Here is a 23,457-nt window from a genome sequence, read left to right on the forward strand (position 1 = left end):
TTCTTCTTATTTAGATTGTATGTGAAGGTATGATTACACGAATGATTTGTTTTAGCAAATTAATATTTGTGCTATTATAATTGGTTGGTAAAATATAATTAGGTATATATAAATCAAAATAAAATGATACTTATTATTTACTTCTAGAAAATTGGGTATATGAAATACTTGCATACAATACTCCATGTAAATCCGTAGATAACAAGTCAATAGAAAGTGAAAGAAGCTCGGCACCAAGAAAAGTCTTAACACTAAATAAAATAAAATTACTGTAAAAGAAAAATAGCAACTTCTGCCTAATCTTCCATTGGTTCAACTGCTTGAATGGTGAACTGATTGTACTTTGAACTCATTGTTCGGTTTGCATCTACGTACAACTGAATTCTCCATTTTTTGGCTGATAGTTGCCTTGTAGTTTTTTGGACAAACAACTTATGTTTCTGAAGAAAAAAAATGATTAGTTATAAGTTTTAATGTATTTCTATATACGAAAATGTATAAATTTTACATATTTATTTTTTTATAGTTACCTCGTCCGAATATGATCTTAATTGAACTGCAGTACATGAGAATATGTTTTCTGCAACATCACCGAACATCACAGCATCTAGCAACTCTGTACCATCGTCGAGTTGTACATATGTCCTTGCACTAATAATTTATACAGAATATGTAACGGTTAGTATGAATATGCAAGAAGTTCAAGTATTAATTTAGTTATAATGTGCTTACCGTGGTGTAGGAAGACATCTTTTTCCGCATTTTGGATTTTCACAATCTGTTTCTTCGTTGTCGTTGTAGAACATAAGTTTCTTATTACAAAAATCACACGACATGTAATAATATTTTCAGCATATTTAAATGTACGAAATTGATAGAAATATATACGGTGGTAGTTAGTATATAAGTACCTCTCTTAGTTTGAACAATCATCTTTGTTCCCATTATTATTGGGTTGTTTCCAGTAACTTCAGACAATTTTTCACTAATATCTTGTACCAAAGCACCCCACAGAGTTAAACATATCGGGTGGAAGCTACAACTGTAATTGAAAATAGTAATGGTAATTATTAGTTTTGCTATGTATCATAATTTTAAATCCACACTACTACAATCTTGGCCTTTAGAGGCTGTTTTTTCACTCCCACTTATAAAAAGGGAAGCTAAAGGGTGTGAAAATACCCGTTTTTTTCGAAATTGACATTTAGAGGCGGTTTTTTGATAAAAACCGTAGGTATAAAATTGCATTATACCATTTAGAGGCGGTTGGGAAATAATTTTTTTTTTTTTTTAGGTTTAGCCCTATGCCGTCGGTTGCTTTATAGGAACCGACGGCATAGGGTACACGTGTTTGCGGACACGTGTACCCTATGCCGTCGGTTATTCTATAATAACCGACGGCATAGGGTTATATATGCCAACCCTATGTCGTCTTCCTCATTCACCTCACGCGAACCAAACCAGAGAGCACAGCCACCACCAGAGAGAAGAGAAAACCCTCACCAACCACCCCTCCGCCAGCCCTTTTCTCCCCCATTTCTCAACCATTTCAGCCCATTTTTGTTGCAAAATCTTCTATTTTCGATACTTAATCCTATACACCCAAAAAGTTTTAATTTTTTTCCCTATTTCACTGTCATCCGAACCTATACAAAAATAGTGGGTATAACTCCGGCCACCATTTTTTGTTGAGAAAACATTGAATCTCAACCTCTTTTAAGGTATAAATATAGTTTCTATTCATTTTTATAATGTACATTGTTTTATTTTTAGTTTTTGTAAATTATTTTTTGGGTTTTTTAATTTTAATGGTAATATTGTTGTGTTGTATGTGTATAGTGCCCGAATTTTTTACGGAATTGCTCGTTGGATTGCGGTTATTAGGTAAAAATTTAAAGCTCAACATATAGTATATATATGTAATTTTATATTTTATTGAATATGTGTGTATATAATGTGTGTATATTAGTGTGTGTATAGTTTAGAAATAAAAATTTTAAAATTAAATTAGTGTGGGAAATAATTTTTTTTTGAGATAATAGTGTGATATATAATTGATTATATATATATGTATGTATAATTTAGTAACTAAGTAACTTGTTACTATTTTTAATAACTAGTTATAAGTAATGAAATAATTATTTTTGCAATTTCGTTGTATTTGTTTATATTGTAGGTTCGGTATAATTTTGTGTGTAGTGTATTTGAGCTTGCATTGATAGGTATATACTTTAACTAACTTTTTCTTATTATATAATTAATTATCAATGCATGTTAGTTGAGTTTGAATATCTTAAATATTCATCCGTAGTGAAGTAGGTTCTGCGAATACATGTACTGCGGTCGGATGGGTGGATAAATTTTGTATTGGTTATCTGTTTTGTTTGTTATTTTAGGCACTTTTAAAATTTTTGGGAACGTCCAATTACAGCCGTTGTGCTGCCGAAATTTCGGTAGAATTAGGATAAATCTTACTAAAAAAATATTAATATTTACATCACCCAAAGAACTAATTAGCTATAACATAGTAATAAGATGTTAGGTCACTAAAAAATAATCTAACCATTTGTTATGTTAGCTTACTAATCTAGTGAAAATGGTGACCTTAATTTTAAAATTTCTTTCAAAATTGGAATCAAACATGCCCAAAAATTCATCTTTGCCATAACTAATAAAAAAAAAAAAATCCCAATATCATTTCAATCATCTTCTTTTTGGGTATAATTGATGACCATTGTAATGATTAGCTACATGGTCCACAACATGTTTAACACTTTACTAAAATCACAATCCTTAAGCTAAATGTCATTCATCATTACGCATAATAATAGTAATAAAAAAAAAAGTTACTTAATTATGGAAGAAGAATACAAATGCAATAACAGATAAAAATAATAAAAGTAAATTAAAGCAAAAAACACATTTCTTATGCTTAAATCATTGATTCATTGTTCTGTTAACCTAAAATAGAAACCCAAAGAAATCGAACGAGACTTACTTCCATTAACATACTCCAACTCGGGAATGACTTGATATATAGCTTACTTTATATTGTGGTTGTGAATGCTCCTAAATCATTAACATATTGTTTATGCTTTTAATATTTCATATACACTACTTGTTATATATATAGCTAACTTTGAAGTTTGTTTGTTAATGGTGTAGACATGGCGAACTCGGAATCAGGATCTGATTCGGGAGCAGAAAATGAGTGTCCAACCACAATACCTACACGAGGGCCGACGCAAATGAATGAAATATCCAAACTAATGGATCAGGGCAAAAGAGTGGCCCTCGAAGTTAATGATAAAGGTCAATACTGTGGAAAAAGCTACGCGAAGCTCGTATCCACTCTGGGAGTCAGATGTCGGCAGACAATAGGGTTGGCTTATAAAAATTGGAAAGAAGTCAACCAGACTCTGAAAAATAAAGTTTGGAAAGACATTCAGGTAAGCTATTATTTGTTAGAATTTTGATTTGTTTTTCTATTACTCCAAATGTTGACTCTAACCGTGTTTGTTTTCCTTCAAAATAGACGGGGTTCATTGTGCCGGACACCTTCAAACATGATTGTCTCATCCTAGCTGGGAAGTTAATGAAAGACTTCAAGAATAGGATGACAAAAGACATCATAATGCCCGCGTTGAAAGAGAATGATCTGGGACGACTAGCACAAGTCCCCGAAAAGCACCGGAGATCGACGCCGCCGATTGGTGCAAATTTGTTGAAAGTAGACTAACTCCTGAATTTCCGGTACGCTAATTATATTAACACTAAGATAAACTCTTAAATACAAGTACATGTATCTAATGTATTTTTTTGGCATTGTAGGAATTGAGTAAGGTGCAACGTGAACGTTCCTCAAAAATTCAATCCAGACATCGAAGTGGTCGGAGTGGAATGGTGAACGTACGGGAAGCTGTGGTAAGTAATACTAAAAATTTAATGTGCTATAATGTGCTATACAATTTAATTGGTACTCATTTCATTGTTATAACGTTATGTAGAAAAAGGACCTCGAAGTTGCAGATCCTCCCCGCCACCGTGTTTGGATTAAATCTCGCACCAAGAGTAGAAAACTTGTCACTGATTACGACAAGGAAATTGCCGAGAAGATAGTAAGTATATATTAATCCTTAATTGAGTTCTACTCATGAGTTAGTGTATATAATTCATATACTAATTGCTTGAATATATGCGTGCATTAGGCTCAATTAGAGGAGAAGCTTAGTCAGGGACAAATTCAGGTCCAGGGCCAAAACGATATCCTCACGCAGGCGCTCGGACACCGCAGCATCCCGGAGCGTGTCGGGCCGCCGGGTATGCTATTACTTCAAATGTTATTTATTTAGTTACACAAATGAAATCGTTGCTAATTTGCATTTTATGATTTGTAGGTTCCTGACCAGGGCATCTCAACTGTTCGGCAGGAAGAAAAGGGAAGTGTCTGATGTTGTGGCTCGGCAAGCGAAGGAGATTGAACAATTAAAAGCCGAAGTCCAATCCCTTAAGCGACGGAGAGGAACGCTGCCGAACAAGAGGAAGAAGGAGAGGTGGCTGGTGAGGCGTATGTTCCACAACCATACGCTCCTCAGGATGAGGTACAACCACAAATTTATGCTGAGGAGTTCATTTCCCTCAACGACCAAGGTATCCTATACAATTTTGATGACCATGCGGCCCTTAATCAGCAAGTACATCTCTGCTCTGACAACATCGACAATATTGTGGCCCGAGGGTATTTGTACGAGCATGTGGGTAAGATCAAAGTTCACTGCCAGGATTACGATGATTCACATGCTCGGATCATGGTTTCGGAAATCCTGCAAGAGGACGCTGAAATCCCAGTCCCACTTGAAGAGTTCAGATATGTTAGGGACGTGTACCAGATGTTCCTTCCTTGGCCTAAACACTTAATTTTAACAACCGAGGTAACTTCTCAACTGAAATTAATTATTAATGATTAGTGGAGTTTGAATATCTTCAATATTCATCCGTAGTGAAGTAGGTTCTGCGAATATATGTGTTGCGGTGGGATGGATGAACAAACATACCGTTATATATGTGTTATTTGTCGTTATACAGCCATGTTCAAAATTTTTGGGGTCATTCAATTACAACCGTTAGTTATCTTCTTAGAAATTTCAGTAGAATTTAGATAAAATTTGATATATATATATATATATTATGTTCTGTTTTGTTTAGGGTCCACTCGCTCAACCGCCCTCAAGACGTGATGCGTCAAAGGGGAAAGCTCCGATGCTTTCTCCACAACGCCGTGGTGCACGGGAAGATGAGTTGTTCACGGAAGAGAAGATGGCGTTGATCCCTAATTCGCTAAAATGGATGATTCATGAATTCCTAAGGCTCAAAGATAAACGTGATATAATCACAATTTCTGTCCCCCGAGGATTCATTGCACCGCGTACCCAGATCATTTTATCTGGAGAGGATTTGCAGCAGGTTGCTACGTGTAACTACATCGGCAACCAGGGAATGCTGTTTGGAATGATGTATACTCTTCTTTAATCTAATTAACCTTATATCAAATTATAGTTAAATTATTATAAGGCACTAACACTTTTTTTGGCGAGCACATATGGGAGAGCATCAACGGTCTGAGAAAAATTTTCAAGTTTTACGACCCGTAGCTTCTCACAAGGTGCATGGGATCGGCGATGAAGAACGAGTCAATCTTTTGACGATGCGGCAAGACGATTGGCTAATTGGTTATCATTAATGAACAACAACCACCAAATGTTCTTTATTCCTTGGAATATCGGGTAAACTTTATTAAATTCTTTAGTGCTAATTGTTCATTTCTATATTATGTCTTCAAATTATTTTTATACTATCTTACTTATATTCCAATATAATTTTCTAGGATGCATTGGACGCTAGTGGTGGTTGCGCCAAGGAAAATTATCCATTTAAACCCTGTAAAAGGCCGCCCAATTCCCGAAGAAATAGAACAAATGATCGGAAGGTAATTATTTAATGACTTCTTATGTAACGAATTTAAATTAACTAACGAATTGAAATGCTAATATAATTTTCCCAAACAGGGCATTCATGTATATAGGGGACGCACATCAGTATCTTGGCCCGTGGCAAGGAATTTCACAAGCAAACTGTCCAAGACAACCTAAAAGCCAAGAATGCGGTTTTTATGTTTTGAAATATATCACTGACATCGTCGCACGTGCCAACCCCAACCGTTACATAGAAGATCAAAAAGCTGTAAGTTTTAATTATTGATCATAGTATATAAATTTTATAATAACAAATATATAATATACATATACATAAACTAATATAAATTTTTAATTTTTTTAACAGTTTGGGGGTAAGAAGCAATACGATCCAAAAACAGAATTGTTACCACTACAGCGAAAGTGGATCGAACAATTGATGGCGGTGATTCACGGTGACGATTGAGGTTCAAAGGTCGAAGAATTTTTCTTCATTATGTAATTTTTATAGATTAACTTGTAATTAGATTTATTAACTTATTAATATTTTTAACTAATTTTACATGTTTGTGTAATATTTAATTATTTTTATGAAATCAAATTAAATTTTTACCCAAATTTAATTACTATTTAATTTAAAATGTAATTAATATATAATTAAATTAAATAAATATGTAATTTAAATTAAATATAATAATATATAAATTAATAAATATAAAATTAAAATTATATAATTAAATTAAAAAAAATGAAAAAAACTGAAATCTGCTCACTTTTGGCGTCGGTTCCTACAACCCCTATGGCGTCGGTTATTGGCTAGGAACCGACGCCATATATACCCCTATGGCGTCGGTTCCTAGCTAATAACCGACGCCATAGGGGTACATATGGCGTCGGTTCATATAAACCCTTTAGCGTCGCCTTGATAGGCGTCGGTAGCGAATTTCGCGAAAACCGACGCCTAAAGGGCTTAAAAACCCCCTCTAAAGGGTGTTTTTGTAGTAGTGCCATATGAAATTATTATGAGTGCTCCAATGAAGATTATCATTATATATTTGTATGTTATATTATATATACCTGTCATCGATTAGATAAATTTCTTGTATGGTTCGCTGTCCATACACTGTGTTCACCACTTTTGTTGGGTTTATCTTGACAGCTACTCCTATGATATCTAAAAATTGAATGTGATGTTAGTTAAAACTTCGTAAATCATTTGTCATGTTGGTATATCGTTGGGATCCGAAGTTACCTTGTGGTGTGTTGGAGTATTTGTCAGATGACAAGTTCTTAAACGAAACGAACTCATGGACTGGCTTAGAAATTTGTTTGTCTTCATCTTGGACCTCAACAACTTGTGTTTTTGAGTTCAGCGTCCAGCTAAAATTGTAATTTGTGCCATTTTTAAGGTATCTGGCAGGGGTTCTGTTGACACGGGCATCACTGATGTGGTAGGTGTGTAACTCATGCAAAGTGTCCTCCAAAGCTTCAATATCTTCTGCGAAAATTACTGCATCTACTCTCGTCCCCTGTGTGAAGTTTATCAATATAAGACATGCAATTAGATTTTGTATTAGATAACTATTCAAATTAAAACTTGTCTAGCAATGTGCAACTAATATTATTGAAAAAAAGAGGAATAAATTTACCTTTGGATCAGATAAATACAGCTTCTGATATCGGACTGGTGAACTCATGCTTGTTCGTGGTGGAAATTTTTGTAGAACTGTCATTTTTATTTTCCATCCAACTGTGGTTGGAGTGATATCATCAACTGATTGGTGTAGAGTCAGCATCTGAAATGCACATTTAATAATTATATTTCGTTAATTGTTAATTAAATAATATTAAAAATTATTGTGTATAAGTAGCATTTCAAATGTAATAAATTATTAATGCAATATAATGTTAATATGGTAGCAATTATAATTCATATAAAAAAAAGTACTTAGATTGATATGCATGAGTTTAGGATAGATAATTACTCGGTCACTTTGCAAGTTGTTTGAAGAGATTAACTTAAACAAGATAATGCTAATAACTCTGTGTACACGATGTTTTTAGTCGAGTTCTTATCTTGTTGCGAAGTTGACACAGGTCGGATCAGGACTCTAACTGTTGATGACGTCTTTGCTCGTGATATTGCTACATATAACTGACCGTGTGAAAAAACAGGTTGTGGTAAATAGATCCCAACGTAATCCAATGTTTGTCCCTGGGACTTATTTATAGTCATTGCAAAACTCAATCTGATTGGGAATTGTGTTCGTTTGAATGGAAAACCACTATTTTCATCCACATTTGGCAGGAATGGTATCCTTGGAATGAACACTCTTTTTCCGATATGGTGTCCCACGGCAATTTCAGCATCTATGACATTTTGGTCGAATGCCCGACATATTAAACGTGTTCCATTGCATAAACCTTCAGAAGGATTAATGTTTCTAAGCAGCATTATGGGACAATTTTTTTTGAGTTTTAATTCATGTGGGGGTAATCCATTCGGAGTTAGAGTTTTTAAGAAGTCCTCCATTACCGATTGCTCAGTATTATCTACCGTCTCATCCCTACTATAGTATAGGTGGACTTCTCCTGGGAATCGTCCAATTAACAACGAATTTATTTCATCGACAAAGCTGTTCTTTGGTGTTAGTATTGCACGGTTCATCATGGTAGACACATTTTCTGGATATTGCTGAATGTTGTGGAAAACGTCTTCTATCAAGATATTTAAGGAACTGTTGTCGTCATCATACGGTACAAGCATTTCATGTGGTATTTTTATTATGTCATTGATTGTGTTTGGTGGCGTGCCGTTGCCCACCGACAACACGTAGTCCGAAAACAACGGATCCAGCCTGGCTCGCATGTTTTGAATTAGTCGAAATTTAGTCAAAGTAGGCCACAGGTATGAATATACCAAGCTGGAATTTATCTGCTCCTGTCTCGTTCCTTTTTGTACCACAGGTAACACCTGGCGAAAATCTCCTCCAAAAACAATTACCTTTCCACCAAATGGTAAGGTTGTATCGTTAATGTCTTGTAGCATTTTATCCAACGCTTCTATGTGCTGTTTTCGGGTCATTGGGGCCTCATCCCATATAATTAATTTTGCTGCACAAAGTAGTTTGGCCAGTGCACTCTGTTTGCTTACACAGCATGTGCTTTTTCCATCGGCATCGAGGGGAAGCTTGAAACGAGAGTGAGCTGTACGACCTCCCGGAAGAATAGATGCTGCCACACCTGATGAAGTAGTTGCGAGTGCCACGACACCATTAGATCGTACGGCTGCAAGTAACGCCTTGTATAGGTACGTTTTACCTGTCCCACCGGGCCCGTCCACGAAGAATGCATTGCTTTTTTTTTTGATGAAATACTATCCATTACTGCATTGTACACTTGTTGTTGCTCAGTATTAAGTCTTTCTGACGCTGTAACATCTTCCTCTGGAATTTCTACATTCAATTCATCGTTAATTTCTCTGGATTGAAATTCGTCATTATCAAAGATGATGTCTTCGTCAAGCAGTTGGTATGAATTAATGTCTTTTCCCATAGACTCAATTGTAGAAGATATCGACCGCAATACTTGATATCTTACGTTTTGTGTATCATTTTCTGTTTTTTTGATATCGAGTGACATTTGTTCCTCAAAATGTTCCCAAAGTTCTCTGGGATTGTTCGGATTACAGTAGACTAATATTGTTGCAAACAATCGCCTCAAACTGGAAGGCATTTGATAAAGGGATGCTTCGTGTAAACAGTCTTCTAAGCAACTATCTCTCTGTAGCAATCCATGCATTGTTGCTGCATAACGATATGTTAGCGCCAATACGCCATGTACTGTCCTGATATCTTCGAAAGATAACGGGCCTTTTATGTGATTTAGCAGTATCCGCAAAAAATATCTTTCGCCTTCTAATGGGTTTGCTGTTACAATACGTCCTATTACTGTCTTTTTTTTTTTTCGTGGAGTCCACCGTCTGTTTTGATTGTTCCAAACATAGTATTCAGGAATTTGTTTGTACAGTAACATCCTTGCATTTTCATCTACTTTATTTAATTCAAAGAATTCTGTTAACATAGATTTTTTGTAATGTTCCGAATTAGCAATGTTTGACAGGTCAGAATTTCCTCGGAATGTAATCGTATGCTGATTCTTGAGATGTAAATGCAAGCTATATACTGCTGGGGACATCTCATTTACAATAAATCCGTATATTCTCCACATTGCTTCGGGGGCAACAATCCATCGAGCTGTCTGGAACTGATGTATTTCATCAACTTGTTGGTTGTTTGTTTCGGAGACCAAGTTGAATGCAACACGATCATGGTCTTTGTAAATGTATTTATAGAGATACTTTACCGCCTTCACTGTAGAGCAAATTTCTACATTAATGTGGCAGTCAAATGTGGCAAGGAGATATGGGTTGTAGGGAACAACCCAACGATTGTCTAATGTTGTCCCTCTGACCTTTACGGTCACACCATTATTTGAATGCCTATAAATAGGGAAACAGTCATTTCCGACAGACGTAAATGGAGCATATTTTTTTGGAAAATTATTTTTGCAACGTGGATTCTCCCCCTTCATGCAAACATTTGTTTTGTTCAAATCCCCACAAGGTCCATGCATCATGTGTTTTACAACCGCCTTGTGCAAGTGGATGTTAGAGTTTTTATCTGGAATCTCTGCTGACACGATCTCATCGAAGGATTCAGGAGCATGGACTTTCCAATCCCTTTTCAATATAATTAAAAAGTGTGCATGTGGAAGACCTCTTTTTTGGTGCTCAATAACGTAAACATATGCTGCGACCTTGCCGAATATCTCTTTCTTGAATAACCTGTCCTTTAATTCCTCTAGTTTTGCATGGAAAACTCGTGCAACCAGATCAGGTCTATTGTGGCTCTCCTCGTGTTGACATAATTCATTTGTGATTTCCTTCCAGTTTGGATTGCATGTCATCGTTAGAAAAATATCAGGTTTACCATAGCGTTGTACCAACGCCATTGCCTCCATGTATCTCTTCCTCATGTCTCTTGGTCCTCCTATGAAAGATGAAGGGAGTATGATTCGCTTTCCAACATTAGAAGCGTCTCGTTCTCCCAGCGTAATTGTGTCAACTATACCTTGATATAATTCTGTTCGTATGTGCATTTGCTGGCCTCTGTAATAATCCAATCTTGAAGTCTCCATCTTGACATACATGTCTACTGCATATTGTTGAAGTAGCCGACTAAAGAGTAGCAAAATCGATCTTTCATCTTCTCGTATTTGGAACTTGAAGCAGTAATATTCACGGCACGAAACCTTTGGTTCTTTCGTTTCTTGGATTGATACTGCATCAATTTGAATTGAAGGGAGTATAATAATATAGTTAGATGTGAACATTGAGTGATTTGTACCTATTTATTTAAATATATATAAATATTTATACATATTCAAGGATTGTTTACCTGCTTCTTCTGCTGCTAATAATTCTTCTACATTTGATGATCGTCGAGGGTTTGTTGTTTGAGTTTGTTCGACGGATCTTGATTGGGTTTCTCCAACCCTTTCAATCCCTTTATGCCAACCATTATCACCGTACGGAAATAACAATGGATATTGCAGTGAGTCGTAACACCCGTAGTAATATTGAACTTTAAATTGTCTACCGGAATGGTTATATACAAAGATATCACGCCTTCCAATTTGGTTCTCGTTGTCATTTTCAACCCATATTGCCGCTACTTGTGAGGAAGTAGGGGCATTGAATACACGTTGATCTAGGCCAGCGTCACTCCTAACATGTATTATTTGTCTTTCCAAATCTGGCATATCACCAAGTGAACGAAAGAAAATAGAGTACGGATTGATGCGAAGAATATGGATGAGTTGACTTGTGACTGTTGGGAGCATTCTGTATTGTGAATCTAATAGTCGATTATCTAACTCATGTTCCGTGTCATAGAAATATAATTGGAGATTAGAAGGACGACCATCAGAAGGAAGTAAATCTGTGATGTTGTGGTAGATTTGTCCCTGTGCTCTAAAAGTGTATATTCCATTGTTTCTTTGGCAGAGATTGTGATCATATTTAACACCCAAAGATGTGAATGCAAATTGGTTGTTATAAGTTCGAATATATGTCCGGAAATGTGCAGAATCACTTGTGGTGGAGGTTAATAATGCAAAAAGTTCATTTGGAACTTCATTTGTGGCCAGATAGATCTTTCCATCTGCACAACAGAATCCATTTGTTTCATGGATAAATCTCTTTGCTTTACAGTGTATGCATATGGGGACCGACGGAAGTGAAAATGCTTCAGATGGCACATTTTGTAGCAAATCTCGAAATCGAGTGACCCTATTTTGCGATTGACCTATCATGATGAACGGTTTAATTAGGTTAAAGTAGCATACTGATATTTTGTTATTATGAATGTATACTAATATGAAACAAATATTGTGATGTTGGAATAACACTTACTTCTAGAAGTTGTTGACATAATTGTGTGGCTAATTGAGTTCTCGAGATCAACTGAATGTATCTGTGTGGGATTTTTATTAGGTGGACTGTTGAGAAAAAACCGAAGGTAAGATCAATTAGAAAAAAGAAGGCGGTGTTCAGTATATACCTGATCAAATCTCCCATTATTTTCGGAAGATAAATTTTGGTAGAGACTATTTTTACCACTGCATCCATTTGAAGAATCCAGAACTTGATAAGAAGATCTCTTGTCAGTAGAGCTTAAGTTAGTATGATGATTGCATTATCTCTTTGATACTCTGTCACCATGTCTATCTTGTCGAACATTGTTAATATTATCAGCATGATAACACGAATGTTGCGTACTTGTAGATGCCGCATGATCATCAGTACATGGGGGTAAATTGTTACGATTCAAATAACTTGAATTAGTCGTATCAATTTGATAGTTTTTCAATACTTTTTGTTTAGCATATCTCTCTCGTTGTTTTCTACGTATTTCTTCCTTCTGCTCTTCTGGCAATTCTCTATATGAGATTCTTTTAGAAGCTCGGTTGTTTTGATCTTCAAAAAACCAAATCGCAATACATAAATGTTTTATGAAATTTGTGGTTCAATATTATGTAGATTTGAATTTAAATTTTTAAGTATGGTATCTGTACAATCTTACCATCTCCATGTTGTCGATCATTGTTAATATTATCAACATGATAATACGAATGTTGTGTACTTGTAGATGCCGCATGATCATCAGTACATAAAGGTAAATTGTTACGATTCAAATAACTTGAATTAGTCGTATCAATTTGGTAGTTTTTCAATGCTTTTTGTTTAGCATATCTCTCTCGTTGTTTCCTACGTATTTCTTCCTTCTTATCTTCTGGCAGTTCTCTATATGAGATTCTTTTAGAAGCTCGTGTGTTTTGATCTTCAAAAAATCAAATCGCAATACATAAATGTTTTAAGAAATTTGTTGTTTAATATTATGTAGATTTGAATTTAAATTTTGTAAGTATGGTATACCATCTGTCATTATGTCAATCAAGGAAATGTAGGTTTGAGACGTCAAATATCATTCTACATCAATAAAATATTAAGGTCAGTATAATAATTATGATGTTCTATTAACTTTAAAGTATATATCTTTTGGTCTTTTCATTTTTTCCAAGCGTTTTCCATTGTATATATCACAATACATACATTAACAAATATAACATAGTGAAATCGAATAAAAACAAATTCCACCCAACACAAATGATACCCAAAACGTAAATGACTCATACAATGAACACATAACTTATACAAATTCCAACATAAATGCTCAAAAGACATGGCACAACATCAGTGAATTTGAGAATAATATACTGACCTGAAAAGAGGTAAATTGACTTGAAAATGCTTGACACCCTGTGACTTGGTGATGTAATTGGCTTTCCTTCTTCTTCCCTGTAAATAAAATTACACAAAGGTCACTCTTAATAAAAAATGGCAAATATCCATTATCCAAACTCAATCACACACATTGTATCGCTGCTTGGGGATCACAGGGTCAGCCATGTGTTGTGCCATATCATATATATGATGATGATTCGTGCCAGTAATATTAGTGAAGATACTTTTGATTTCTAGAATATATACATACATATATTTATACCAAGAAAGGTAATAATATATACATTTCTTATCAGTAAAAAATTAAATCCAGATACTTGAAATTAATCAAAAACATTTACGGAATGTAAAGTACGCGCGTAGTATAGTTTATAATTAATATCGCATAGCAATATAAATATAATTATTCACTGCGCGAGAAATGATGAGTATTGTTCCGTTGCGCCATATGCTTTGGGTTCGGATACCTAAACAGTATATAATTGTAAACAGTTGAATTAGTTTCCAAGTTTGAATTGGAAATTCTTACCAAAAAAAAGTTTGAATATATAGGAAAATAAATTTTATATAATTAGTTTAACCAATCAATTATAGTCTATAGATACGAAACTCCTGAAAAAAAAAAAACAATAAACAAATTAAATTTACGATTTTTTTTAAAAAAATATTAACATAATATATTGTTAATAATTACAATTTTTTTAAAATATAACTCAAACTCGTTGACTTGAGTATTTATAGTTTTATTAATTATTTGTTTTTTTTTTCAACTTTTTATAATTTTAGTATAGTTTTTATTTATTAAGAATTATAAATAGTGAGTATTATCAATAAAAATTATATAAAATTGTCTATAACTATTAAAAAAAATATAATGTTATAATAATAAATTTAATTAATAAAGAAGTTAATCTAGTTACAAAAAAAATAGTAGTAATAATCTTAATAATAATAATAATAATAATAAAGAAATAATTGTATGCGGTGATCAGGTTGAGGGGAAGCAAGAAACACAGAAAGACCGAGACTCAATTGTGTTTTTTTTTTTTAATTTTCTCTTATAAAAGGCAATGACACACTCAGTGAGTTAGGCAATAATATACACATATATATATAAATAAAATATATAGCCAGGGAAACCCACTTATCCTAACTACTATCTAATTCAAATTTAAATTAAGATTTATATTAAAAAATACTTATCTAATTTATATTTTAATAAATAAATTAAATTTAGATATTTCATTTTTTTAAAAAAAATAATTAATTGATTAATTTTATGGTATTATTTTTAATAAAAAAAATTATTATATCAACGATTTCTATTAAATAAACACAGTACTTATGGAAGAGGTTTCAATGGTTACATTTTTTTTGTAACCATCATGGTTACATTTTTTTAAGCCATTGGATTACTATTTAATGGTTGTGATTAATTTGGAAATTAAATAAAAATAAATAAAAAATAACTTGTAACCTGAAAGTAACCTAATTATTTATTTCCTTATAAAACTTTAATTAAGATTAATCATATTTTAAAATTAAATTAATTATAATTATTAATTAATTTTTTGCAATTTATTACTATATAAGGATCTTTTAGCAATTTATTTTCTTATAGTTAAATTATTTAAAATTTTATAGCAAAGTTTTTTATAATTTAAAATTATACACATATAATTTCATAATTTAAATTTTATTATACTTGTAATCTTAATTTTAAATTATTACACATAATTATTTAATTTTTTTTTATTTAAATATTTAAAAAGTAAAAAATGAAATTAGTTGAAGGATTTTTTAGAAAAAAAATGGCTGCACTTGTTATCGATTGATTAGCTTGAGGTCTCATACTTAGTTCATATAATTGTAACAAAATAATTAAATATCATTTAAAAATAATTAATTATTTGAAAATTTATTATAAGAAGAGAATTTTAATTTGTGTCAAAAGAAGTTTAATTTTTGTAAAAAAAATAATTTTTTTTTGTAAATATTATAATTAAATGGCTTAATTATTAAAATAATTCAAGTAAGGATTTAAATATAAATATTAATTACTAAAAGAGGTCTTGTTAAATATTTAATTAATTATTTTAAGAAAATAGTTAATTATAATTAAATAATTCTAAAAAAGGAATGTCTATTTAATTAATTATTTTAAGAAAATAATTAATTATAATTAATTAAATCTAAAAAAGGAAAGTCTACCTATTAGTAACCTGCTATTACAGGTTAAAGAAAAATGTAACCATATAGTTACAATAAAAATGTAACCATTGAATAGTCACCCCAGTACTTATATATAAAGATATATATATATATTTAGTTTAAATATACCCTTAAATATAAATTTATACATTATAACTTATTCTAAAACTTTTATACATATATATTGTGCTATATATATGCATGAGATTCCTTATTGAACTAACTTATTCTTTAATTAATTAGCTATTATTGGTTAAAAAGTAATGGTCTATCAAAAATACTTACACATATATAAACAAATTATTATTATTACTATTTTTTTCACAAAACAAATAACTTTAAAATATAAAAGGGCAGCAAAATCAGCAGACTGGCCATCAAAACCCAGAAGACAAAATACTCAGCAGACTGGCCATCAAAAATACTTACACATATATAAACAAATTATTATTATTACTATTTTTTTCACAAAACAAATAACTTTAAAATATAAAAGGGCAGCAAAATCAGTACCCACGCAATTGAAAATTATAGAAAAATTGCAATAAACTTTAATTACCAGCAAACATAAAGTCAACGAAATTGGAAAGAATCCAGCAAATTTGAGAATAGAGTAAAAAGACGATAAGGTGTTGAGAAGTAAAAAGACAATGAAGACAGAGTACTCTTACCAGTACCAGTAGAAAGACAATGAGAAGAACTTGAAGTTGTCGAGGCCACGGAGCGAGTAAATTGGAGTGGAGGCTTCAGGATTGACCTTGATTGAGAAAGAAGAGGAGAAGACGATGATAAAGAAAGAGAGTTTTAGTGTTAGTTAATTAAATCTAAACATTATAAATATGAAAGTGAGATTATTAAAAATTGCATTACAGTGAGATGGAATTGAGACCTGAGAGCAAATCTATGGAGAGAGGAGAAGAAGAGATGAGCGGGCAGAGATATTAGGTATGATTAACCTAATATCACATCCCCAAGTTCAAATTCAAAAAATTAACAATTTTCAAATTAAAACTGCTTCCTTATTTCATGATGATATTTATGAGTATAACTAAAAATATTCAGTTTCTTAAAAAAATAAAATAAAAAAAATAACAATAATTTGAATAACATTCAAATAACTTTTAAATAGAAAACACATGTATATTTATATTTATTTAATATACACGTATATTACTTTAATTCAAATTCATATTAAAAAAAAAAAAAAAACACAACAGGGGAATCAAGCTCAGCCATCCTTTTGTTGCCCATGCAGGAATCAAGTCACACTGAGGAGACCAACTATTAATATTTTAAGAAGTTACAGGGGAATTTAATAATAATAAAAAAAAAAAGGAACACGAGATGAGAAACAGACCTTGTTTAACAAAAGAATCATGTTTTTGTGTTTGCAGTGCTCTTTCAAATGCCTTTCTAAGTGGCGACACTTGTTCCTTGTGGGTCCCTCGCATCCAAAACCTGTAAAATGAAAAATGAGAAGGAAATTTAGAGAAAGAATGAAGGATAAAAAAATCATTCAATATGAATTAGCAATTTTTTAAGATGATCATATATGGTAGGACAGCAGAAAACTATCTAATATAGTACACTAAGATACAGTGATTTACTGATGATGCTTCTACATCACTAATAAGCAGGAACTGACACTAAACTAACTGGCAATGCTTCTACATCACTAATTGAATTAAAATCAAATTAAGTTAACAATCTAGAGTGAAGTACACACACCTGGACAACAACATCCGAAGAATCTATCACTTTGTAGAGTTCACCCCAAATACGTTTACTTTGACCCTTCTCAAACATATTATGTCGAACCAGGTCTCTGAATCCATCCCCTTCACCTTCGTCAACATTGACATCATCACCATGCTTCTCCTCAAAAGCATCTACACATTACCACAAAAAAAAAATTATCCTCAAATGAAAGGAAAAGCAATCAGTACTTAATAGAATCTAATAAAGAGTAGAATGCTTATAGCAATAATTACCCTGGGAACCATCAGCTTTCTTGAGTAAAGAATCATAATCAGCAGCTAAGAGTCTTGGTCGCTTCCTCTTAGTCTTTGGTCCAAAAGCATCCTGAAAGGGCTCTTTGTCGAGCAGATGAACTCTCGCTTGCTTCACAAATATCAAAAGAGCAAAATTATGTTAAATATATACTGCTATATAATGTTACTATAGAAAATCTAAACATTACCATTAGTATACCTCAAAAAGGCAATGGCTATCTTACAATGCCCTCACAGAATGAAAAATAATGCTAGAGAAAGGCATCATTCGTACCTTCTGGTGATCATTCAAGAGAGACAAAGGCAGTTTTCTCTCCTTCAAAATAACATTATAGTTATTCGACATTCGGCTTTGAAGTTCTTCACGGAAAAACTCGAGCTCCTTCTGATTTACAACACAGGTATTTCCTATAAAATGCAAAATAAAAATTAAAAAACACAATTCCTTCGCACAATAACTGGTATCCAAATATAATGAACTCTTCACAGGGAAGAGTAAGTACTTCCACAAAGCACAAACAACAATTTCGGTAAGTACCCAGAACCCAATTTCTCACTCTATCTAAGCCCAATACTGTATTCTATAACAAGAAAGACAGTACCCGAAAACTGCCAGTGCGCCATGATTATAAATATACAAAAGTAGGACAATTGCGTACCAAACCATCGGCGGTCGGGTTGGATTCGGGTACATGGCAGCTCGTCAGACTGAAATTCATTCCTTAAAACCTTTCCTTTGCGATCACGCTTGGGTCTCGTGTTGTACATATTAAGTCGGCGAACCGTGCGTGAGTAAACAGAGCAAACAGAGCTACTTCTGGAGTTGATCGTGCGTGAGATAGAAGGTATCGATGGTAGCCCTAAGAAGAGAAACAATTCATTTATGTAAATAAACAGAGCAAACAGAGCTACGATTGAGATGATTTTTTTTTTATATATATACATTTTTATAAGAAAAAAAGTTAACGGCGTTAAAAGAACCCGCTAAAAAAAATAAAAAATTATTTATTTTTGGGTTAAAAAAAATAAAAGAATCGTTAAACTAAGAATTCCCGTTAAACCAAGAATTGCCGTTAAATAGGCACTTTTAATATATAAAGATATAAAATGTGGCTATGTAATAATTTTTGTTGGTTTAAGAGAATATAGATGTAAGTTGTCGTTATTTTGACAGATTATTTTAATAGAAAGTCTAGTCGTATATGGTGATTTTAGTCTTTATATCTGCACACCTGCTTACTGTTATAGTCCGTGTGAGTCTGTTACGACTTAACGGTTGGTGTTAGTTTGTGTTAGGAAGGCTGAACTATTGCGTATAAATAGTCTTTTTCGTTCTGTAAACTAATCATCTATTGAATTGATATCTTTGATTAGTTCAGGTTCATCGTGAGAGTCTGAGTTGTATCTTGCTTTTCTTGTTGTTGATTTTACAGGTCTGATTGTTGAGCTTGAAGATGGAGATCTATTGCAGACAGATCAGAGCCTGACGTTGCTGAGTTCAAACTGAAGGGATTTCAGTGTCATCTTCGTCATCAAATCTGAAGGGATTTCAGATTGAAGAGAAGTGTCGAAGAAAAACTCAGTAGTTGCACAAGTGATTGTGTTCTTACAATCAAGATTCTTGATTGTTGTTGGTAATTCATTACTAATTGCTGTAAAGATTGTATTAAATTCCTAAAGTGAACTGGATATTGTAATACGAATCTTTTGGATTTAGTTGAAGTGATTACCCTGGTTCAGGAAACCCAAGCACTTGTCGGCTAAGATGTGTTCTCAGTGCAGATGAAGCTTGTAAATCATTGTGTGCTTTACTGCTTTATTCTCAATCCAATTCTTGAATGCAAGATTTGAAATTAATCAATCCAGTGATAAACAACTCGGTAATAAGAATCTTGAAAATTGACAAGTAGTTCTTTCAATTGGTATTAGAGCTTAAAATTTTCTAAAAATTAATGTTAGATCCTAGACTTGTCTGATTCTTGATTCTGTAAATAATCTCTTGATACGTGTTCGAGGACAGATCTTGTCACCACAAACCATATCTGAGTGTTGGGTTTTATGCCCTAAAGAAAACTCATTTCAATATAATCAGATTTACATATTAATATATATCAAAAATAACATTTAATGTTGCATGGTTCACATGATTTATTTCATGATTATATGTACATAATGTATAAATTCATCTGAAACCCTTTTCACATACTTGATCCCGTTTATTGTGCCGTCAACACATTGGAAAGTAAACATGACTATGTGAATAAAGTTTCCTAGATTTATCAGACACAGGGTTTTACTGATATGATAATCTACAACAAGAGTTTACTTGCATTTGGAGAAATGCTATGTTCTTTCCAAAACATTGGCTAAAGTAAAGCTCAGGTTGGATGCATGGAGTATGCATCGGAAGGGACCGATATTGAACTTTGACTTAGATTTATTAAACTTACCGTAATATCTATTCAAGTCAATATCGCCTAGTTGATCCTAGATCAAATGTTCTTAATCCTGTTATGATTAGGCTCAATCTTGAAAGGCTATTCGTGTTCTTTGATTTGTTAGTTAAGCCTACTTTTAGGTTAGGGTGATACGTACATTTTGGGAACACGGTAGTGCAATTGAGTGGGAGCGCTAGCATAAACATAGAATCTATAGCTTCTATCTGGCGAATAGTAAGTAAAGGATGATCTCCTTCGAGCTTGACCAAACGAACATAAATGGTGGAGTACTCATTTCACATAAGCTGAAATATCATTTATACGGGGTCAAGTGTTTTAAGGAATAAATACATTGTAGGGTGTAACGGTAATTTAATCCCTTTACAGTATAGATCATTCATATAGAGGATCAGTGATCACATTAGGATTATAACAATGGATAACTAATGATGTGTCTATATGGTGGAACATATAGAGCATTCTATATAACTGAGATTGCAATTCTAAGTTCTATGCGTGGATTCAACGAAGAATTAATAAGTGAGTGAATTTTAGTAATAAATTCTTGATCTACTTATTGGAAGCTCGGTTATATAGACCCATGGTCCCCGCACTAGTTGAGATAATATTGCTTGTAAGACTCATATAATTGGTTTTGATTAATCAATTATAATTCTCAAATTAGACTATGTCTATTTGTGAATTTTTCACTAAGTAAGGGCGAAATTGTAAAGAAAGAGTTTATAGGGGCATATTTGTTAATTATGATACTTTGTATGGTTCAATTAATAAATATGATAAATGACAATATTATTTAATAATTATTTATAGTTATTAATAGTTAGAATTGGCATTTAAATGGTTGAATTAGAAAATTGGCATTTTTGAGAAAATCAGATGCAGAAAAGGTAAAACTGCAAAATTACAAAAAGTGAGGCCCAAATCCACTAAGCATGGCCAGCCACTTTTGTAGGGAATTTAAACTGATATTTTCATTATTTTAATGCTAAATAATTCAAACCTAACCCTAGTGGAGTGCTATAAATAGATAGTGAAGGTTTCAGGAAATTTACACTTAAATTTCTACACTTCTGATTCAAAAAAACTGAGCCTCTCTCTCCCTATCTTTGGCCGAACCCACTCTCTCTCTCTTCCTCATTGAGATTTTGAAATTCTTAGTGTATGAGTAGTGCCCACACACAGCAAGTGATACCTCAATCATAGTGAGGAAGATCATGAAGAAAGACTTTCAGCAAGAAGGAGGTTTCAGCATCAAAGATTCACAGAAAGAGATCCAGGTTCAGATATTGATAATGCTCTGCTACAGAAAGGAATCAAGGGCTAGATATCTGAACGGAAGGAGTCATATTATTCCGCTGCACCTAATGTAAGATTTACTAAACTTTATACGTGTTTATTTCATCGTTTTAGAAAGTTCATATTTAGGGTGTTAATCAACATACTTGTGAGTAGATCTAAGATCTTGGTAAAATAATTTCCAACTACTGGCCTCAGAGCCATGGTAATTGATTTACTTGCAAGAAATTTGGACTTTACAACGATTGTTTGTTTATTTTTTGGATGGTATCATGTTGTATTGAGTGTTATTTGATGATTGATTGATGTTTGTGAATTTTCGTGAAAAATAATTGCGATTCTGTTTCTGGAATTATTTTTATTGGATAGTATGGAAAAAATTAAGCAAGTTACTTTTTTACAGAACTCAATTTCGATTTAATTTGAATTAGGTATGATTTTTTTGAAGATTCGAAAAAAATTAGAGATGTGCTGAAATTTTCCTGCGTTCGCGAAAACTGTCCGTACAGCTCACAATTTTTTCGTTTTTCTTCGATTTTTCATGCTTTTTCATGGAATTAACTTCCGATTTTTTGTGTAGTTCTATATTTATACTATTACTATTCCTAATTCAATTCTAATTATCTTTTTGAATTAATTTAATATTTTTTAAATTTAATTCAAGATATTAGTGTAATTTGAATTTGAAAATAGTTAATATCTATCTTTTTGCTTAATTATCTATCTTATTTTTAAATTTGATTATATCTTATCTTATTTTTAAATTTAAGGTCAGATTTTAAATTTTTTAAATTAAATCTTTTTTTTTAAATAATTTGACCTTATTTAAATTTAAAATAAGATAACTATAATCATGTAATTTTAAATAGATATAAGATATTTTGCTAACTTTTAAATTTTGTTATTTTATTTATTTAAATTACATTTAAAATCTGAAAAAGATATTCATTTATCTTTTCTAATTTTTTATTTAATTTTTATTTATAAAATAACATTTAAATTTTAAAAGTAGTTAACAAATTTTGAAATGATATTTAGGTTGGTTGAAACCTAATTTTTCAAAATTGTAGGTTTAATTTTAAATTTAAATTATTTTTAAATTTTCAAATTTTTGAAATATTTTTTTTTTTAAATTTTCGAAAATTATCATTTTTTTATTTAATTAATTATTTTCGAAATTAATAATTTAATTTAAAATTAAATAAATCCTATATCCAACTATCCAGCTAACCTTGTTGCAGGAGTATGTGTTTTAGCTTGTGTGTAAGTTTTCAAAACCTATTATTACTTGACTGCAAATAGCCATTGTTACTTTTTGTCAGATCTAATGATCTGATGGCTCCCTTGGTCAAGTTAATAATTTGTAACAGGTATATTTACAATCTTCTTTCATCTGTGTATGATCTAGCAACATGATAGGACCCATCCAAAGTGTGTCTGTGTGAGCCTATGTGTTTAATTTCATTATAGATGCATATAGGTTAATGTTGCTAAATAAATTATCATAGTTCTTGATAGATTTTATTTAGGCCCATTTAGTTTTAAGGTTAAATTCCTCTCTTTTGGGCCTTGTGTGAGAGTTGGGAGCCATAGAAGTGGGTACGACATACTGGACCAAGCCCCCCCTCACATGGACAACC

General features: G+C 32.4%; 4 protein-coding genes across 4 annotated transcripts; 2 read left to right on the forward strand and 2 right to left on the reverse strand.

The window, feature by feature from the left end:
- Window positions 1–107: 107 nt before the first annotated feature.
- LOC115714482 (replication protein A 70 kDa DNA-binding subunit B-like) lies at window positions 108–16,971 on the reverse strand. The gene is made up of 9 exons (XM_061108746.1): window positions 16,940–16,971; window positions 16,722–16,807; window positions 13,817–13,893; window positions 7,622–7,768; window positions 7,225–7,501; window positions 7,050–7,146; window positions 733–1,042; window positions 531–651; window positions 108–440 (listed from the first exon to the last, which is right to left on the reverse strand). Exons 4-7 carry the CDS (start codon window positions 7,766–7,768, stop codon window positions 826–828), a joined length of 738 nt encoding a protein of 245 aa, XP_060964729.1. The 5' UTR covers window positions 13,817–13,893; window positions 16,722–16,807; window positions 16,940–16,971; the 3' UTR covers window positions 108–440; window positions 531–651; window positions 733–825.
- Window positions 4,526–5,580, forward strand: LOC133029757 (uncharacterized). Its single transcript, XM_061101904.1, has 2 exons — window positions 4,526–4,931; window positions 5,206–5,580. Exons 1-2 carry the CDS (start codon window positions 4,809–4,811, stop codon window positions 5,527–5,529), a joined length of 447 nt encoding a protein of 148 aa, XP_060957887.1. The 5' UTR covers window positions 4,526–4,808; the 3' UTR covers window positions 5,530–5,580.
- LOC133029773 (uncharacterized) lies at window positions 5,754–6,558 on the forward strand. Its single transcript, XM_061101905.1, has 3 exons — window positions 5,754–5,986; window positions 6,066–6,240; window positions 6,340–6,558. Exons 1-3 carry the CDS (start codon window positions 5,886–5,888, stop codon window positions 6,436–6,438), a joined length of 375 nt encoding a protein of 124 aa, XP_060957888.1. The 5' UTR covers window positions 5,754–5,885; the 3' UTR covers window positions 6,439–6,558.
- LOC133033703 (nuclear/nucleolar GTPase 2-like) lies at window positions 16,483–18,863 on the reverse strand. Its single transcript, XM_061108745.1, has 6 exons — window positions 18,722–18,863; window positions 18,337–18,470; window positions 18,042–18,171; window positions 17,779–17,939; window positions 17,408–17,508; window positions 16,483–17,318 (listed from the first exon to the last, which is right to left on the reverse strand). The coding sequence occupies exons 1-5, from the start codon at window positions 18,828–18,830 to the stop codon at window positions 17,464–17,466; spliced, it is 579 nt and encodes a 192-aa protein (XP_060964728.1). The 5' UTR covers window positions 18,831–18,863; the 3' UTR covers window positions 16,483–17,318; window positions 17,408–17,463.
- Window positions 18,864–23,457: the final 4,594 nt, after the last annotated feature.

Source organism: Cannabis sativa, chromosome 1, assembly GCF_029168945.1.
Source record: "Cannabis sativa cultivar Pink pepper isolate KNU-18-1 chromosome 1, ASM2916894v1, whole genome shotgun sequence".
In the NCBI taxonomy this organism is placed as follows: domain Eukaryota; kingdom Viridiplantae; phylum Streptophyta; class Magnoliopsida; order Rosales; family Cannabaceae; genus Cannabis; species Cannabis sativa.

Coding starts and splice junctions, on each gene's coding strand:
- LOC133029757 (XM_061101904.1), top strand. CDS start 4,809: ATGGTTTCGGAAATCCTGCAAGAGGACGCTGAAATCCCAGTCCCACTT. Junction 4,932..5,205: donor ACTTAATTTTAACAACCGAG/GTAACTTCTCAA, acceptor TGTTTTGTTTAG/GGTCCACTCGCTCAACCGCC.
- LOC133033703 (XM_061108745.1), bottom strand. CDS start 18,830: ATGTACAACACGAGACCCAAGCGTGATCGCAAAGGAAAGGTTTTAAGG. Junction 18,471..18,721: donor ACCCGACCGCCGATGGTTTG/GTACGCAATTGT, acceptor TGCATTTTATAG/GAAATACCTGTGTTGTAAAT. Junction 17,940..18,041: donor GAAAGCTGATGGTTCCCAGG/GTAATTATTGCT, acceptor GGTAATGTGTAG/ATGCTTTTGAGGAGAAGCAT.
- LOC133029773 (XM_061101905.1), top strand. CDS start 5,886: ATGCATTGGACGCTAGTGGTGGTTGCGCCAAGGAAAATTATCCATTTA. Junction 5,987..6,065: donor ATAGAACAAATGATCGGAAG/GTAATTATTTAA, acceptor TTTCCCAAACAG/GGCATTCATGTATATAGGGG. Junction 6,241..6,339: donor ACATAGAAGATCAAAAAGCT/GTAAGTTTTAAT, acceptor TTTTTTTAACAG/TTTGGGGGTAAGAAGCAATA.
- LOC115714482 (XM_061108746.1), bottom strand. CDS start 7,768: ATGCTGACTCTACACCAATCAGTTGATGATATCACTCCAACCACAGTT. Junction 7,502..7,621: donor TGTATTTATCTGATCCAAAG/GTAAATTTATTC, acceptor AACTTCACACAG/GGGACGAGAGTAGATGCAGT. Junction 1,043..7,049: donor ATTTATCTAATCGATGACAG/GTATATATAATA, acceptor TTTCAATTACAG/TTGTAGCTTCCACCCGATAT.